The following is a 20,774-nucleotide window of genomic DNA, read 5'->3' as shown; positions in this document are numbered from 1 at the left end:
GATATCATGTCTGTCAGTCGATTTCTTTCAAATGATTTTTTTAATTCATTAAATGGTAACACCACCATAGAACATATCTGTTTTTCGGCGTGAAGTGAATAAAACCGATTGGAAATGATACCATAAACGAAACTAAAGAGTTCCTTCTGGTATGATATAATTATCTTTCTACTACACATCTTTTTATTGACAGTTTTTTGGACAAGTAAGAATAGATACAAGAGATACAAAGTTAAGAAATATACAACCCCTTTTCAGTAAAATACAGTGTTGGCTCTTTATTATATATAATGCTAATTGTCTACAATATTTAACAGTTTAACCTTTAGAAGTAGTAAATAAGCAGCCTGGTGAATCTCATTCAAAGTTTGTACGATCACGGAAAATAATTGAATTAAATTGGATTAAAAAAATACGGACAGTCTACCCTCTCGGTATTAATGATAATACCATGGGAATTGGTAATATATCAAGAACCGATTCTGTTATCATTTTGGATATAGTTTCTCAAGAAAACTGTTCGTAAAAATCGTTCTCATGGACATGGAAAAAATCGCAATCAAAGGAAATATTGGACCAACCATACAAATATTTCGGACATAATTTCTATTTCAAAGAACAACGGCAGATATTATCTGTTAACCAAGCTCTGTTCTTTACCTATAAATAAATTAAATAAAATTTTAGAGGATTGCAACACAATTTCATATTGCAGTCCTAAGTATGAAATCGTTCAAATTATAATGGCATATTTAAATAAAGTATGTCAATAAAGGTTTTAATTTTGTAAATATTGCCGGTATTTTTAACGACCATTCTGTTAAAGACCAAATTCCTGGATATTTTGATAATACTGAACTCCCTCTTATTTGTTATATTTACAAGAAATCTCCCCAGAAATATGTGTTTAATTATAGTCAATTGTGTAAAGATGTAAATATCAGTGAAAATACACCTATGTCATATAATTGCAGTAATTCCGAATACACGTATGGCCCCATATCGCATGTCATAACAGGAGACCTTAACATCGTTCGCGACCGAGAGTTAAAATCATTCCTCAGTAAAGGACCTAAATACCCCCCCCCCCCATCCCCCCGTCAATTATTACTTGGAATGAGTGTCGTAATATCATAACACGACTCACTCCGTAATTACTGTTTGAAATGGGTAAAAGCTGACAAAAAATCTTTGCACTCTTTTTTTTTAATTCAGTAATGAAGATAGTTGATATATTCCTATACAACATTTTAAGGAACATTTTACTCTTAACAACAACCGTAAAAACCCTATTTCGCGTATCAAACATAACTAAAAGAACTAGCCAAGGAATTTGTGTTTGTCCCGGCGGATAAAGCTGCTAATAATATCATTATTGTTTGACGTAAATTTTATTTTGAGGTTCTGCAAAAGGATATCAAGAATTCACCAACATTCTAACTGACTTCATTTTCAGGAAACGACATCTGTAACAAACACAAACTTTTAGCTACTTCTTTACAAGCAGAACCAAATACAATGTAAGTCCCAACTTTGTACTGGCTTCCGAAGCTACACAAAAAAACTTACAAATATAGATTTATTTCATCTTAAAGCCATTGTTCCATTACTAAATTGTCTATTCTACTTAATACTACACTTGGTACAATAAAAAACCTGATAATAAATTGTTCAAATGAGGCCTTTGAAAATAGTGGAATTAATTACTTTTGGAGTGTCAAAAACTCGTTGGAAGTACTTGATAAATCGCATGCATATGTCGTGTACATGTTACGATTTTGTACAGGTTATAACATGAACAAAAATTTTGTACATGTTATAATTTGTACAATGCTAAAATACAAGTTATAACATGTACAAAAGTACCTCGTACATGTTATAACATGTTCAAAATAATGCTTAAAAATGGATTTAACTTGTACAAAATTTGAAAATAGAAATAATTTTCTTTTATTACAACACATGCCATTAACCTCATTAATATTTTCACCATTATTTTAGTGCACATTGTTATTACCAATTCATGTAAGTGTGTACATCTACTTTTATACTTCCTAGTAAGAGAGCGCTTTCTGGTCTGCATGGTAGTTATATTCCTCATATCAATACTAGTAAGGGTTTTTCTAAATTTCAAATATTGACACCAAGCGAGCACGAAAAAGGGTCGTTTATTGCTAAAAGATACAAGCTGATGCCTTTACAAAAACACAAATACTAGATTAACTGTTCTCTTCCAAGGTAATAACATTATCATTCCAATGCAATCAATTGACACGGGCCCTGTCCTTGAGTGAAAAAAAAGGTGTTATGGTATATGTGAATAAACATGGCAGCTACGTTGGAGAAATAAAGGGATACTTGAGTAAAAACTCGGGTTCAATTATTTGCACATACAACTTTAAATGTGTCTGAAGTCCCAATGAAAGATATGAGTGTGAAAAAAATACCACACTCTAAGGAAGATTAAAAAACGGAAAGTCACAAATCAAATGGTAGAGTCAAAACTGAAACATATCAAACGAATGAATAACAACTGTAATCTTCCTGACTTGGTACAGGCATTTTCTTATGTAGAAAATTAGGGATTAAACTTGGTTTTATAGCTAGCTAAACCTCTTACTTGTATTTAAGTCACATACAATGCCATTATATTGACAACGATGTGTGAACAAAACTCAAAAGAAACAGACGCAATAGGTAAACATGTCAAACTAGGTTTACAACAGTCATCATTATACTAGAATCTTAATCATAGATAGTGCAACTCAATGTGTCACATGTCTTGAAGCAACAAGTAAAAAACTGGTTTCTAAAATATATGAAAATATAGTAATTAATGCATGCTGTAAATAATGCATCTTCTGTTCTTTTGATCATTGTTTTTTAATGTTTTTAAATAAATTTCAAATGTACAATATCTTGTTTAAATATACTTTCAAATTTTGTACAGGTTAAAACCATTTATAAGCAATATTTTGTACATGTTATAAAATGTACGAGTTTCTTTTGTATATGTTATAACTTGTATTTTTGCATTGTACAGTTTATAACATGTACAAAATTTTTGTACATATTATAACCTGTACAAAATCGTAACTTGTACACGACACATATATTGGTGATTTTGAATCTGTTCAAAGTTTTGATTTTTCTACCCTTTATACCACTTTGCCTCATATTCTTATTTAGAAAAAAATCACTTCCCTAATTAACTGGGCATTTAAAAAGTCAAAATGCGAGTACATATGTTCAAACTCTTTAAGGTCATTTTTTAGTAGCAATTAAAGGGGCACTAGCTACGAGATATATAAAAAAATCTAAAGTTTGAATTTTTTTTTGTTCAATCAATAATGAAAGTGAAATAGTGAAATAACAATTCGCTTTTTGCAGCCCAAAAGGTTCAATTTTGTCAAATTACGCTAAGAAACATTGATAATTAGTTTTCACTTGCAAGTGAATGAGTCGACCTCTTTAAATCCCTATTCATGTGAACTTCAATTTAACCCCTAGCTAGAGATAGACAACGCATGCATTGTACGTGTACTGGTTCTTTAAAGAAAAAGAATGGCAACAATGAAAGTGAAACTACGTTAAATCATTTGATTACTAATTCGATGCACATAAAATCATTCTTATACGCTTAAAAACAATGAGAAACATATATTTTTAATCTATAAAATAAAATCAAACAGACCTATAAAACTCCAATTGCACGTGTTGGTTTAATCTATTCATATCTTTATTTATGTTTACATCGCTTATATGGTCGTCTGAGGTCAAATCGATTTCTATATAGTTAATTAGATGGCGTCTGCACTAAAATACACACGAAACGAACCTATATATTATCTACCCCATGCTCTATAAACTGTTTATTTTAGACTTCTGATAGTTTGGATTAATGTCTTACATTGTTATAAATCAAATATGAGAATTTGACTCAAATCGGTGATCATGAATTTGACAGCTAGTGCCCCTTTAACAAAAGAACTATGTCAATTGGACATGCTGTGATACTATATCTGCGCTTGAATTCTTACTTGATTACATTTTTGTTCGTTTTGGAGATTCCGTATATCGTCAAGTTTTTGGAATTCCAATGGGGACTAAGTGTGCACCACTTATTGCGGACCTGTTTTTTGTATTGTTATGAGTTACTATTTATGACTAAAATTAGCAGAGACCCATCGAAACAACATTTGATACAAAAATTTAACAATTCTTTTAGATATTTGGATGATATATTGGTTCTCAATAATGACGACTTCAGTATGTATACTAACGAAATTTTTCCTGTTGAACTTACTTTAAATAAAGCTAATACTAACAATGACCACTCGATTTGATATTTATATCATTAACGGGAAGCTTAATACAAAATTATTTATGACAAAAGAGATGATTTTTCATTTCCTATCGTTAATTATCCATTTCTAGATGGCGACGTTCCCTTGTCACCATCTTATGGTGTTTATATATCTCAATTTGTACGATTCGCTCGTGTTTGTAATAACGTATTAGATTTTAGCGAGAGAAATTTATGTATTACTGAAAAATTATTACACCAGGGTTTTCAATATCACAAACTAGTCAAAACATTTACTAAATTATATCATCGGTATAAGGAAATAATTCGTAAATATAACTCAACATGCAGACATCCGTTATACGTCAGGTATTTCACATCCAATCTTTTATGGTAATATTCTTTACAAAGCACAAAAATGTCAGTATTCACCTCAAAAGCTTACAAAACCTTTAAACAGACTTATTAAGAAAGGATATAGTTACGATACTGTTGTCAGGTCATTAAAGATTGCATATTTTGGCTTTAATATTGATTCACTTATAGGGTCTTTGCATAAGAACTAAACACATTTATTTAAAAAAAAAAAAAAAAAACAGTTGTTGGCATAGCAAGGGTTATGTTCTTCTCGTATATTTTATGATAGTTTGATACTAAACCCCTAACGGGAGGGATTGTTCCTGATATTCATATGATGAAGACATAATCTTTCAATCAGTTTAATTGAGGTTCCGGAGCTGGCATGTCAGTTTACTGCTAGTAGTCTGTTGTTATTTATGTATTATTGTCCTTTTGTTTATTTTCTTTTGTTACATCTTCTGACATCAGACTCAGACTTTTCTTGGACTGAATTTAAATGTGCGTATTATTATCCGTTTACTTTTCTACATTGGCTAGAGGTATAGGGGGAGGGTTGGGATCTCATAAACATGTTTAACCGCGCCGCAATTTTGCGCCTGTCCCAAGCCAGGAGCCTCTGGCCTTTTTTAGTCTTGTATGATTTTTATACAAATTATATTATTATATATTAATTTTAGTTTCTTGTGTATAATTCGGAGTTTAGTATGACGTTCATAATCACTGAACTAGTATACATATTTTTGAAGGGGCAAGTCCCTGTGCGGGAGTTTCTCGCTGCATTGAAGACCCATTGGTGGCATTCGGCTGTTGTCTGCTCTATGGTCGGGTTGTTGTCGTTTAACACATTCCCCATTTCCTTTCCCAATTCTACAATTGTGTCGCTCTGACTGATTTGGTTTTCATGTATGTTTTTGTTCTGTAAGTTAAAATATCAAGCATGTTTTCATTCTGTAATATCTTTCTTAAAAAAACGCTTTACGAGGTAATTTTATTTCTGTTAAGATTTAAGTTATTTATCATATGTTTATCTTTCCGTTTCTACGGATATCTTTGTTGTTCAGTATTCATCTTTATCACATGGTAATTGCAAGATGCAAACATAAAACTACCATTTACTTTTGAGTCCTTTACCTTTATATTTTTTTCATAAAGAATTTATTTAAAAAGAATTTTCCATAATGAAAACGTTTACCTATATGATCTTTAAGAAACCAACCTCCTGTTTTCTCTTTTTATACTTAGGTATTTCAATCAAAGAATTTTATCATTACATACATGATTGTGTTTCCTTAGAATTGCATCATATGCCAGTGTCAGTATTCTACTGATTTACCTGACCGCGTTTAATACTTGGCATAAGAAAAGTATAATAATAATTTAAAAAAGAACACGGGAAATTCGATAAAAACTGACAAAAAAACAAACGTTGGGCCTTATCAACCAAAGGAACCAACGAAAAACCAGTCATATTGCTGGCTTGACACAGTAATTTTCTTAACAGTTTTGGTTAAACCTGGTTTTATAACTAGCTAGATATGGTGGATGGTTATGTTTGTTGTGAATTTTAGCTTGTTGTTGTGTTGTGTGTTTTTCCATGAGGCTTTAATGCTGTCTGCAGTTAGATTTATCTTCGTTTATTTGCTATAATGTTGTGTTTATTTTTATTAAATTGTCCAAGATCGAAACTAAATTGAAATATTATTGGGATGATATAAGACAGCAACACAACAATTTTAAAATATATCGGATAAATTATATACAAAAAATCGGAAGTCGTTTATCCAAATCAACGTGCTTCAACTTTGTGCTTCTGGTGAAGCTTTATTCAGCAATGTGTAATGAATGCCGTAAAGTTACGCTTTACTTCCATTTGTACAACTTTACCGACGAGGCATCGTCATGCCTTTTGTGATACAAGTAACTTCGACGAAGCCTGATTAAAAGTTGACTAGGAAAATGTCAAATAAGTTTAACTTGGTAGCAAAACATTATTTCATAAATATGTGGAAACATCGAAGAAAATATTTAAATAAATATACTGCAATGTTAATTACGTGTACATTATTTATCATTATTCAATATATAAATAAGGAGAGATGTCATAGGCGGACCAGGGGGAGGGATTTTGTCGATTATAGAGGGAATCACTGAAGCATGACTGAAGCTGCCCCCATAAGGTCAGTCAGTGGGCCGTACAAAAAGTTCTGAATCCACCACTGGATGAGGTATGATTCTCAGTATACAACTATCCAATAAAACTAAAGTTGTACATTGAGAATCATACCACATCCAGTGACGGATCCAGAATTTTTTGTAATGCCTGATTCCCAATATAATCAACCAAATTTTTCAAAATTTCCGCTTTTTGTCATCTTTAGACATTCATAATTCAATCACATTTTTGGTAGTACGCCTTAAAATTTGAAAAAAATCTTAAAGAACGCATTAAAAGGTAATAATTTGAATTCAGATAAAGGTTGAGAGACTTCTAGGAAAATTGACCATATTTCATTTATCCGACTGATGCTATCTTGATCAACTGATCACCTTCTATATCACCTTCTGCTTTTCGAAATGCTGTTACTAAACTCTGCCAGAGCATATTGCAATAAGACTCTCACTAATAGATTCGAAATGACACGATTTGTTAAATCTTTGTTATTGTCCTGGTACAAGTGTTCTGAGAGTTTTGACGCAGCATATGTATGCATACAGTTTCCTGATACGATCTAATATTAGGTTATTGAGTGAACATTTGATTCTTGTTTCCGTACACAATCTTTGAACCAAACATGCATTAATAATGTTACCATGCTTTCATCATCTTAAGAGTGGGGAGATGTTGAACATAAGATCATTTGAGGATGAGGTAATAATTACCAGGTAAAGCATCTGTTTACTTAATCACACGTGGTATTCCTGCTGTTAAAACTTTTAAAAGTAATCAAGTTCAAATATTAATATACTTTTGTAATTTCATGTAATTTCAGTATTCATGAAAATTCATTTTGTCGCCATATATACAATATAAGAAAATGTGGTAGACAACTATCCACCAGAGTTTAAAGATAAAGTTTAAATAGGATTACGTGCGGTCGTCAACGATGAAAAAAACACATAAAGGTGTAGTCGGCTATTAAAGGTCCCGAAATGAAAAACATGCCCCAATTCAAACGAGAAAACGTACGCCATATTTATGACATAACAATTTTCGAAAAAAAGCACCCAAATATGACTAATATGAACTAACGACAAACACTGAATTACAGAAACCTGGCCCCGGTGCCATAAAACTATTTGAGTAAAGTTGGACAGGTACATAAGATATGGCGGGTAAACCATTTTTGTGAGCGCTCAACCCTCACCTTACATTGGACAGTGATGCAATAGAAAAACATTACCAAAAACATGTAAAATTTAGTTGCAGTGCTCTTTTCTTCTTTGGGATTTCGGAGAATCTTTTATAGCAGCCATAAAATTTTATCAAAAGGGGTATGTTTTACTGGCATAAATAGAGTATTGCACTCTCCCCATTCCTGCTGAAAGTAGATGCGTATTTTTAAAACATCCCATACAACCAATCGAGCACCCTCCTTAGCACAAGCTACGATGATTGATGGGAAATTTCCAGATGACCATTTTCATTATCCAGTCACTCACGAGACTCCTTAAAAAAGTTGAGAAGTCTATGGGACAATACATCAAGTTTCTTAAGAAAAAATCTTGAATCTTATATACAAACCACCTGACAAAACTCTTTGTATTGCTATATGAGCCCATTTAATGGAAATAAAACATCTTCTTCTTCTTAATTTTCCTAATCACATGGCTCATTATAAGCATATCAATCAAATGAAAAATACATAAGATACATTATATAACTATCATGGATTTTAAAATACAAACAAATTCACCAAACAATTGTTGTTATGTTTTAAATTAGTTTTTTATCGTGAAAAAAAGTGTGCATGTATAGCCTGTTTGTTGTTGGACATACCTGAGACTACTATAACACATATTTTTTTTATAGCCTGGTTTGTTGTTGAACATACCTACGCGATACTAAGTAAAGCAGCTCTTTATATTGGTCTTGTGGTGTAAAATGTTGGTGATATTGATTGCATCAATTCCTTTTTTGGAGAACGGAATATGAAAGCTGTTTTTATTTTCAACTCAATTGTGTTTTGACTCGTTTAAAAAAGTGAAACTTGGCTATATATAGAAGAAGAAAAAACGTCTACACAACCTTTACTTATTGCTTAAACTTTCAGTTTAGCGTTGTTGTAAAGTGATTATAATTAATTCAAAATGTAGCCATACAGAATGTTTTAAGTTCGAAAAAATCGAACCCTTAATTATTTTTCGTCTATTTTGTAATGTTAAGAAAACTGCAATTTTGTATCCAAAACTTCGGTCATCTCTCAAACTTGAATTACATTCACGACTTGAAAGAAGAATACAAACACATTTTGATTGCACATTTTATAGCACTATTTATTTTGCATTGTTGTACATTGATCTTTTATTTCTGTCCTGTCAGTAAAGCCCAGCCAAATGCACTGCTACATATATATGTTCCAACTATTGGTAACTTCAGAGACATATAATACAACTTTTACACGTATTCACTTGGCATATGATGCTAATAGGGTGACACATATTAGCATTATACTTAATTACAAACTTATTATAACATCGTTAATATGCTCTTTACCACAGTGCTAACCCGATATAAAATATGCAGATGCAGCTTTTTTCGTATTTCTCTGTGAGGTGTATTGTAATATTTCAGGTAATACAAGGTAATTAGTGCGAATCTGGATTGCTTTACTATTTTACATCAAAAGCATACTTATAACTAAGATGTGTATACAAAGTCCTAAGTGTTATTCACCTGTTAACTTTTGGGGGGTTTTGTTTTTCTGATCTGAGATTTCCCCCTGTGAAAAAAAGAAGGAGACATTTCTGAAATGAAATGAGATATACATCAGTGCAGTATTTAAACGTATCTAATTCCATCAAATGAAATTACCATTAGATAGAAACAAAGATTTGTATAGCAAGAAGGAATAATACATGGCCCCATTTGTTACCTGAACAAACGATCTTGTCAAACTAGTTGCATATAATCCTGCCCTCTGTATACAGAAATACAGTATTGATAAACTACTTTATTACATCAGAATGCTTTACACGAAGTTCCTCTTGTCACATCTAATTTGTGTTTTAAGTTCTGGCAAGGTTCGTTGCTAGGTTCTAAATCTACTGGAAGTGACATCTTCTTGCGAATTTTTCTATCTGTATATACTCCATCATTATCCTTCCAATACTGGGTCATCAAAGTACCATTAGATACTAGAGAATCTGAACGATTTTTAAACAGAAGACACAACGAACACAGGTCATGCTGAAATAAATATAAAAAACATACGATAATTGATGTATGTCGATTAGCTTATTAAACATAGAAGATAAAGAAAATCATATGTTAAGAAATATTATATTCTTCAACAAACGACACCAAACACAGGTCAAGCTGAAATAAATATAAAAAAAAACATGCGATAATTGATGTATGTCGATTAGCATATTTAACATAAAAGATTAAAAAAAAAAAATCATATATCAAAAATATTGTATTCTCCATCAAACGGCAACCACAAACTAATTTAACTTAAAAACACACATTTAAAGTATCAAACGTTATATTAGCTAGATGGATTGTGTCTTGGTGTATTTGAAAAATGTGGTCGGGGCTTACACCAGTTTTCCGCGGGTACACAGATCTCTGTCTAAAATAAAAATGAATTAAAATAAAATTACCAGACAGTGATGCAGCTAAAAAATACCAATTAATTGAAGATTTATATAGCGGGCTCAGTTTGCAGATGCTTTTAACAGAAACAATTGTGTTATTTTTGTAAAACAATCGCTCAACTGAACTGCCATTCATTTTACTTCAATTTTTCTCTTCCTGAATCAAAAAACTGAAATTCTAACGTGATGGCTGCGATGTCCTCCTCTAGAGACAACCGAAGGTTGAACGAGAGACAGCATTTTTTTGTGATTTTCAGATGTAGATATAAGAAGATGCGGTATGAGTGCCAATGAGACAACTCTCCATCCAAGTCACAAGTTGTAAAAGTAAACCATTTTAGGTCAAAGTACGGTCTTCAACACGTAGCCTTGGATCACATCCAACAGCAATCTACATTTATAAATAATTTATTCATCTATGTATGCATTTTTTTTATATATTTGTGTTGACTTATATTGTTTTGTCACTCGTGTCTTCTGTCGAACATCTCAAGCGATTTAAGATCATTCTTTATACAGAGACGAAATTTGACGTTTGCATATTTTTACATAAAGTAAAGGAGCAGTAGATTTTCTATTTTGGTTAGACTGTTTTGTCGCAATGACATGTAACCAAGGTACCCCTTGTATACCTACACCTATTTTTATTATCTTACCCTGAAACTGGCGTTCATGAATGTATAGATGATGGGATTTACGAAGCTGTTTGACATAGCTATCCAATGGACTACGAAATATATTGTCTGTATCACTGGCATTAAATCTGGACGTTGCAATAAGTCCGAGTTGAAATCAAGAGTCAATATGAACGCATGCAATGGTATCCAACAAAGTCCAAACAAAGTTACTATTGTGATCAACATTTTCACGATCTGAAATTGGAAAAAAATATTTTGACAGGTATCTTCTTGTATATTTGATTGCAGGTGTCGTAAACGTTCGCCATCTTTATAAGGTTTCATTTATGTCTCCCAGAGGCAGGGCAGGTGCAATTTAAATTACATTTTTTTAATGACAAGAATCTTGAAGTGTAAGAATATAATTTCACACATAGCTGTAAATTGCAAATAAATATACTTCTGGTGTATACTAATTACTGATAAAAACACAACCTTTATATATGCATTTCTCCATTTAATAAAAATTCAAACCTGAATTTGAAGACTTCCTACGATACGCTTGCAGAAGATTTTCTTTGATTTTCAGAGCTTTTCGGTTTTAACGTTTACAAATTCATCATTTTCAACAAAATAAAATGAAATTAACACTTCGGATGGCAATTTCTATCATATTAATAAAGCAAAGTTTATCAAAAATTATTTTAAAGGCATATAAGCAATTTTGCTTTGCATTTGGTCAAGTTTGATCACGTTTGTAATTTGTGTGTTTTGATTTTGACCCTGTATGAATAATTGCAAGGTTCTAAAAACCAACAAACATACGTTTTTTGATTGAGTTAAGCCTGCCAATTGATATTTTATCGTGTGTTTTTTCTATGTTATGATGTTATGCTATTGTTTCAGAAAAAGGGAGAAGGTTTGGATCCATTAAAACGTTTAATCCCACTGCAAATGTTTGCACCTGTCCTAAGTCAGGAATCTGATGTACAGTAGTTGTCGTTTGTTTATGTAATTTATACGTGTTTCTCGTTTCTCGTTTTTTTTTAATAAATATATATAGATTAGACCGTTGGTTTTCCCGTTTGAATGGTTTTACACTAGTAATTTTTGGGCCCTTTACAGCTTGTTGTTCGGTGTGAGCCAAGGCTCCGTGTTGAAGGCCGTACATTGACCTATAATGGTTTACTTTTTTTTAAATTGTTATTTGGATGGAGAGTTGTCTCATCTTCCTATATCTATAAACAACTACAACATGCATGTCGGAGTAACAAAAATCTAAATATTTGAGGTATGCATTTAAAGAGCATTTTGTATTGTTATACCAAGGATTTGTATAGTCTTACTATACAAATCCTTGGTTATACTTAAATATAATGTGTTGCGTTTCTATGGACATTCAGTATATAGTCAAATTTCTTTTATTTTCTGATGGCGATATTAATTCATGTAAACAATTTGGATTGAATTTTTTAACACCCGATACTAATAAAATTCAGGTTTATATAATTCTTATCTCTATATGTCTATGGTAAAACAGCAATTGTATTGCATTTTTATTAAGTTCTTCAGCTGGTAGGTTAATAAAAGATAATGCTTTAAAGATGACTTCATATGTTGGATATTGAAGTTATTTTCTTTCTGACTTGTGCTATTCACAAATGTGTGTTAGATACACCTAGAGGTAGACCTTAGTCCGAATGTCTGTATCTAATTTACACCAAGTTATTATTATAAATAAAGTTTTCAATAACATAGGAGGAATGCTTTTACCGATTTGATCACATGTTATTGTCGTCCTGAACATGCATGAAATATTTGCCACTAAACGTTAAGCAACCAACAATCAATCAATCAATTACATGTTATTATCTATATACACAAAAGATGCAGTGTATTCAATTTCATTTATGGTGATTTATCATTCTTCACGAGACACAGCGATGTTGCGTAACTGAAGGAATAGGTATAGAAATGTCAGCTCGAGGTGGGATGGATGTATATATAACGCTAACCATCCAGTCAGTATGAGGAATTTACATCCAAAGTATGTCTTGAGTTTGTGAATGACCATCCGTTATCCTCTCTGTTCTAAAGAATTCGACCTGTAGTGCTTAATTTTATACTGTAAATATCAAAACTTGTTTCCCAATCCACTATAAATAAATATGTTTAAACTAACAAACTAATCATCCAATAAAGTGTGCCTTTTTCTTAATCATCTGTCCCATCATATTTTTTAATTATCAGATTTCGAAAAAAGATTTATGTCACTGTCCTTAATCCTCGTCTTTCTTTTTCAAACAGCATTCTTCAGATGTACTTGTTGTGCCTCTATGCTGGTTTCAGTTTCTAGTAGGTTTATTTGTTCTTATAAAAGGGTTATTGTGTAACAAAAAATAGACATCAATTTTGAATTGAGGAATACACTACCTCAGCCATAGCTCTAATTCCTAGTCTGAGTTTGGATTTAATGTAAGCCTTTTTTATGTTTAATTAGAACTCCAACGTTTGTTTTAAATTTCTTAGTTTAACATATTGTGGCCTCGAGCATCACAGAAAAGACACTGTTTGTCGTTTGCATCTTGTGCAGTGAAATTGATACCGCAAATGTTATTGATATTGGGACTAGATTTTGGTGTTATTCTACTCGTCTGTTTTTGAATAGAGTTGTCCCTACTTAAAAATCCGATTGAAGCATTTTTTGTTACAACTATCAAAGAAGTTGGTCAGTTGAAACGATTAATTTTTGTATCAATAAAACAGATATATTTTTAAGCAAATGTGAATAATCAGTCAAACTAGTCGGAACTCTTATACATTGTATAATCGTAATTTGTTGTTAATTTGTGACCTGCTGTATATCGAGTTCAAAGTTTATGTTGTGATTCTGTGATGAGAAATAGTCTTCTGGTAGTCTCATTCAGAAATATGGCGGACAACTGCACGGACAGCTTTTGTTATATTTTTATTTTGTTATACGAGCGTTAAAAAAAAATAACGAAAGTTTATCATTGAGCCAAAATATATGCAAACAGTACAATTTAAATACCAACAACCATTCTAATGAGTATTTGATAGATCTAACTTGAAGTATTCCAACCGTCACGGTAGTTTGACCACAGGAATAAATTACTTTAGCTGTATTCAACTGTTTAAACTTTTAGGAATTTTGGGTCCTCAATGCTCTTCAACGGCATACTTTATTTGGCCTTTTTTTTTATTCGAGGGTCACTGTTGAATCACTTGTAGACGAAACGAGCGTCTGGCGCAAATACAAAATTTTCAATCCTGGTATCTATGATGGGTTTATTTGTTAGTTTTCTCGCTATAAATGTAAAACATTTGACATATTGCGTTCTCAGTTTTATAGCTTGCTATGTTGTATGGAATTGGCTCATTTTAAGGGGTCGTGCAGTGACCTATAGTTGCTTCTACATGTATGTCATTTTATCTCAGTTGGAGAGTTGTCTCATTTGCAATCATATTGTCTTACTGATTTTCATAACGGTATATTAAGGACCAAATAAAACTTTTTGAGCATCGGATAAAATACGAAAAGACAACTATAATACCATTATATTCTGAACTTTCACACCAAGTTTTCAAAGGTTTCTTGTTGTTCCATCTTTGTCAAGGTGTTGTCACGGTCTCTCTCGACAAATGAGTTTTGATTTTCCCCTTTGGTATCAATATCTTCCGCCTTTTTTGTATCTAGTAAAATAAATATGAGAAAAACTTATCGTTATAAGTACCTGTCTTGTTGCCTTGTTATGTTGCTGGTCTCTGGCCTCGTTGACCTGACCTGGCATTTTTCTCCTCCATAGAATACACCCGACGATACTGTAAGTCACACTTAGAGTGGCCAATGGAATTATCAAAGTTATAAATAAAATGAACAAAGTATAAGCTCTTCGTGTGTATAAAGTATTGTCATTCCAGTCTTCTACACATTCCAGTATTTGAGTAAGATTATTGTGTCGAGCTTGGACGACTTTAAACTGGACAACATTAAACGTTATAGATACTATCCAAATGACTGCAATCATAATTGTGTGTCTTTGAGAAATTATTCTGGATTTCAAGGGAAACGCCACGGCATAAAATCTATCTATTCCAATGGCAGTGTTCGTAAAAACACTCGCAGTAACTGCAGTAAGTTGTAGAAACAATACAATTGGACACATTGGTGGAGAAAAGACCCATCTTTGTAACAACCTTGTAACAAAAGTAAATGGAATACAGAATATTGCCATGATCAGATCAGCAACCGCAAGATTGAGTAAAAAAGGACGTAAGTCGGTGCGACATTTTCTTCCTTTTGTAAATACAACAATCGCTAGGATATTCCCTACAATTGCAAGTAATGTTGTTATTGAGTATAACACAATAAATATCCCGGCCGCCTCGGGTGACAAGGCCATGCCTGTCATCGTTACATTATTAAATCCCGAGAAAGGGTCAACATTTTCAATTTGTCTTGTCACTGATAATCCTAAAGAACTATTACTTCCAGTATCAGTTGAATTTAATGCACGAATGCGTCTAAAATCTCCCAAATTAGCCATTAGATTTAAAAAGTTAACTATTCACACATGTTATTGTTTTCAAACAGCGACGTCCTTTTTGTTCCAGACAATTTTGTGATTCCTCAGTATTTGTAAACATTTTCATAATTTGATCTCCGTAATTAATCAGATATCAAACACATGCAGTCTGTGATGTTTGACTGATATTCAGAAAGTCAGAACTAACAGAAGTGCAGTGTTATATGCTCCGTCAGATATATACAACGTATAGATATGATTGCAACTAAGTATAGAAAACAACAACGTCAAACCTTGTCATCTCGGCAGATAGTATCACAAATAACCGGCTGTCCATCATAAACATATCATAAATATTGTTAAATACAACAAATAGCACAATTAATTAATATAATTGAAGAATCTATTAATAACATACTAGTATCACATAATGCATTTTGTCACCCCAAAAATGACTGATTTGTCCAGATGTATCAAGATTAATCAAATAATAATGTTGAAAGATAAAGGTTTAATTGGCATGATAAGTACTTTATACAATAACAAATTTCTGTACTGGTGATTTGAAAATAAATGAAAGATTTTCAATAGAGGTGCAGGTTCGTTTAATATTTAGTTTAAATTTAAATATGTTTGCAATAATTTCTAGGTTTATGTTTTCAGAGTATAGTTTTAAATGTTTCATCAGAAATATAAAACGGATCTCCTAAGATTCTTCTCCGTTTCATTTTTAGTTCATTCTTCTAGAAGATGTATTTTTAACTAAACCGTTTAATTAAAGGAAATTTGGCATGTCTGTTTTATTTCTCTAGTTCAATTAGGAAAACTTATTGATCAAAGTCCAACATGAAGGTATTATATCAATTAAAGATTCGTTAAAAGATCGTGGTTTACACGTGAAAAACAATAAAACAAAAAAAAAAACAAAAAACACTTGAATATAGTAGCACCAGTTGCATTTAAAGATCGGGATAGTGTTTCTATATAAGTTTTAACATGCTATAGGTTCATAAATACAAATATACGATGTCATAGTATTAGTATTCATAGAAGGATTTCAACGATCATTCCAATAGACATGAAAAAGTTCGTTTTGCGTCACAAATTAAGCCATGTTTGCTCATATTATAAATGAATACCATATACACATCAGTCCCAATTCCTTTCTACTTCAGAAAATGCAACTATGTAAGCAAACTGAATAAGGTTAAATTAAACATGAGACTAAGTGTTGTTCGATTATTTCTACAAAAAAAGTGGATATTTAAGTTGGGGATATGTTTTCTTTTGATTTCTTTTTCCGATATAGAAACGACAATTGATGAATACTAAAGTCTAATTCAGTAAATATTATGAAGCGGGTTTAGATTAATTTTGAAATGAAATATTACCAAATGTTCTTAATTACTGTATACTTGATAATAAAAATGTGAATAATTGAAATAAAAAAAAAAATGTCAGATTTTTAAAATTTTATGAAAAATTCAAAGAACAAGATGATAGGAGGAGGACTGAAAGTCAAATAGCAAAAAAATATTTTAGGAGGACTACTATCTTGTTTTTATTTTCAGGAATTTCTCATTTCTAATCGTATATGATATGTATGCCTGACATCGTCTACCTGTTTCTGTTTACGTAAAGCGGTATTTTCTGGGATACGACTGTTTGTCCTCAGCATGTTGTTTATATGTTCATTGTGTTACCGTGCATGTAAATTTTATAATTTAACAAAAAGCACTATATATAACACGACGCAATTGCATTTCACTGGTTTATAATGGACAGGTAGGGTTGTCTTTTCAGATAAAGTAGTCACGGCATTAACTTATTCAGAATCATGAGATTAAACAAAATACCAAGTTTGCCGTCAGAGATTTTTATTAAGGCAAAGTTATCTCTTAAACTTTTGAATATCTTAGACCCCAATTTTTAATTTAAAGAAAAAATACCTTTTAGGAATAAGAAAATGTTGTATGATTGGCAATGGAAACACCTTTCCGCAAGATACCAAATGACGTAGGCATCTATAAACCAATTTGCTGCTTGACGAAGATGCGACCATGGCGTACAATCGCCCTTATACATCACCCACTATTACTTGTATTACTATAAATGACCTTCTACCATATACAGAAAGCGTTCCAAATGCACTTCATCCTCGCGCTTTTATATCTCAGATATTGCCAAACACAAACTTTAAATCAAATAAACTGTTATTACAGAGATATGTCTCGCCATTTTGTAATTTTGATTATGCAAATGTTGAAATCAAAATACTTTAACATCTTATACAAGTTATGCAAGTATTCAAAGTCAATGAACCATGACTGAGTTACATGGCTAAACAATCTCCATGTAAATAAAATGTGCCAATGCTAATACAACTGCATACCAAATACCATTGACTTAATATAATTATAAGTCGTTCCCAAACCTAAATACAAACATTAACTTGTAAACTATGTAAAAGATTAAAAGTCAAAGATCCATGAAGAGGGGATGGGGCTATATAATCTCCATGGAAACAATACTTGCAAATGCCAATAAATTTGCATACCAAATATCATAGACTTAACATTAGCAGTTCATCTTAAACTGATCTAATCACAAACTAATACATGTATATATATATCTTTATTCTCATCACCAAATACATAGGTACAGAGAAGACATGCATAGATAATACAATATATTAACTACATAAACATAAAGTTTAAAGTCATTAGACTGTGACTGAGGGGTGAGGCCAAATATTCTCCATAGAAATGAGATATGCCAATGCTTATACAACTGCATACCAAATATCATTGACCTACCACTTGTGGTTCCCTATAAACTGACCTAATCACAAACTAAAACATGTAAAATAAGCAAAAGTTTCGAAGTTAATAGACCATGACTGAGGGGACAGGGCCAAATAATCTCCGCATGGAAATGAGATATGCCAATGCTTATACAACTGCATACCAAATATGATTGACCTACCTCTTGTGCTTCACCATAAACTAGACCTAATCACAAACTAAAGCATTGTTGACGCCATCGCCGTCGTCGCCGCCGACGCCGGAAACAGCATACCTATGTCTCGCTTTTTGACTCCGTCAGGCGAGACAATGAAAATCATGAAACGGAGTTTTTCGGTTTAAACATTTTCTGTTGCAAACAAAGGTTTTGAAGCCATTAATTAAGGCAATATTCTTTATTATAATTCATTCAAGTCTGATCATATTTTTCCTACATTTACGATCAGTCTTTTCTCAATTATCTCACACCTATTGCGGCTAAAATTTCTAATTACTAGCTTTAAAAAGGAAGATATGGTATGATTGTGAAAGAGACAACTCTCCACAAGAGACGCAATGAAACAGAAATTAACAACTATATGTCACCGTATGGCCTTCAACAATGAGCAAAGCCTATACCGAATAGTCAGCTGTAAAAGGCCCCGAAATGACAAAACAATTTAAACGAGAAAACTAACGGCTTAATTTATGTACAAAAAATGAACGAAAAACAAATATGTAACATAGAAACAAACGATGACTACTGAATCCCAGGCGCTACTGACTTAGGACAGGCATATACATACAGAATTAATGAGGCGGGGTTTAATATGTTAGCGGGATCCCAACCCTTCCCATAACCTTGGACAGTGGTGCAACAGTACAACATAAGAACGAACTATAAAAATCAGTTGAAAAAGGCTGAACTCATCAGATGGATACAAATAGAAATACATATAGCAAACACACAGAGTCGACGTGGTTGTTTTTGTAATTTAAGTCTTCTTTGGATGATTTCAGGCAGTTCACGTTTTAACTGGATTATGTATGTCCTTCAATATTTTACAGTTATGGGTTTTTTGCATGTTAGATGTCCACTTATATTTGAACTTTGGATAGTTGTCTCATTGGCATCTATTTCATTGTGACCTTTTAACTCTATTAACTATACAACACTTTTTAACAAATTGTTGTATATACTGAAAACAGTCACTCATTGGCATCTATTTCATTGTGACCTTTTATACAACACTTTTTAACAAATTGTTGTATATACTGAAAACACAACTTTAAAAATATTACTTGATCCAGTCTAGCATTATGGATGTGTTTTCAACAGACAGTCGATTTTGACGTAGTAACAAAATGAGCTACTCTAAGATCTCAAATTGACGACTTGTTCCTATCATCCTTTCATACAAAAGTTTCTTAAAAAGAATGAAAAGAAGATATTTCACACTGAACATAATTATGCTCTCCCTTCGTGCATGGATGATTAAAATGGTGTGAATATGTTGATCATATCTGTCCCATTGAGCTTGAAATAAGGGATACCACAGAAGTATGTTGCATATCTTGACTTGAATAAAGAAGTTGACAATGGGTCATTTGTAATACAAACTTTACAACAAAAAGATCCGTTTTTTTTTGCAATTGTGAACCATCTGTTTCTATGTAAAACATTTTAGTATCACTTTCTAATGGAAGACATATAGCTACCATTTTGCGTTTACTCTATGTCTGGTTACAATATCAAAAAGCTCATGCATCCGAAGCAATTTTCTGGATTTACAAGGCCTAATATTTGAAAGCCGAGGATGTATAGTATTGATACATGAGGAGCTTTATGCCAAAAAGTACCTGGAAATAGCCAAATCCATCTAAAGTCAACTTTCTCTGAGGGAGTTGAAATCTTAGCTACTTTATTATCAAAATTTATAAACGGTCAATTTTAGAAAAGTTTGTTATAAATCATGTTAGTACAATCATGGCAGTTACAACTTACAAGGAATCTCTTGAACGGAACGTATTAAAGATACGGTTAAAGTCATAAATTAGTTGAAAAAACAGAGTTCTCATTTCAAAATAGCATGTTTGTAAAAATTTGAGTGCGGAATAATATATTTGTACAAATGTTTTATGAATCGGTTATGTCTTGATGTTTGACAACAGACATGCACCAAATCTACTTTTTACGATAAGACAGTAATACTCTAGCTGCTATACTTGATCAACGTCAGTTTATAATGAACAACACGGTCGAGGGTTATCCGAATAGTGGATTACAAATCGCTGACCATCATAGGGTAAATTATTATATCCTCGGGTTCTGCGGAATTTGTGT

General features: G+C 32.1%; 1 protein-coding gene across 1 annotated transcript; it reads right to left on the bottom strand.

Annotated features, from left to right (window-relative positions):
• Positions 1–9,822: 9,822 nt before the first annotated feature.
• On the bottom strand, positions 9,823–16,028 carry LOC143045921 (QRFP-like peptide receptor). The gene is made up of 3 exons (XM_076218765.1): positions 14,856–16,028; positions 11,140–11,355; positions 9,823–10,073 (listed from the first exon to the last, which is right to left on the bottom strand). Exons 1-3 carry the CDS (start codon positions 15,666–15,668, stop codon positions 9,846–9,848), a joined length of 1,257 nt encoding a protein of 418 aa, XP_076074880.1. The 5' UTR covers positions 15,669–16,028; the 3' UTR covers positions 9,823–9,845.
• Positions 16,029–20,774: the final 4,746 nt, after the last annotated feature.

This window comes from Mytilus galloprovincialis, chromosome 9 (genome assembly GCF_965363235.1).
Source record: "Mytilus galloprovincialis chromosome 9, xbMytGall1.hap1.1, whole genome shotgun sequence".
In the NCBI taxonomy this organism is placed as follows: domain Eukaryota; kingdom Metazoa; phylum Mollusca; class Bivalvia; order Mytilida; family Mytilidae; genus Mytilus; species Mytilus galloprovincialis.
This window is presented reverse-complemented; position numbering and strand designations above follow the sequence as displayed.

Bases quoted from the DNA above. Each gene is read 5' to 3' on its own strand.
- LOC143045921 (XM_076218765.1), bottom strand. From the start codon at position 15,668: ATGGCTAATTTGGGAGATTTTAGACGCATTCGTGCATTAAATTCAACT. The intron at 11,356-14,855 runs GTACTTATAACG...TTCCAATTTCAG, and splicing joins ATAACAAGGCAACAAGACAG to ATCGTGAAAATGTTGATCAC. The intron at 10,074-11,139 runs GTAAGATAATAA...TATTTATTTCAG, and splicing joins TCATGAACGCCAGTTTCAGG to CATGACCTGTGTTCGTTGTG.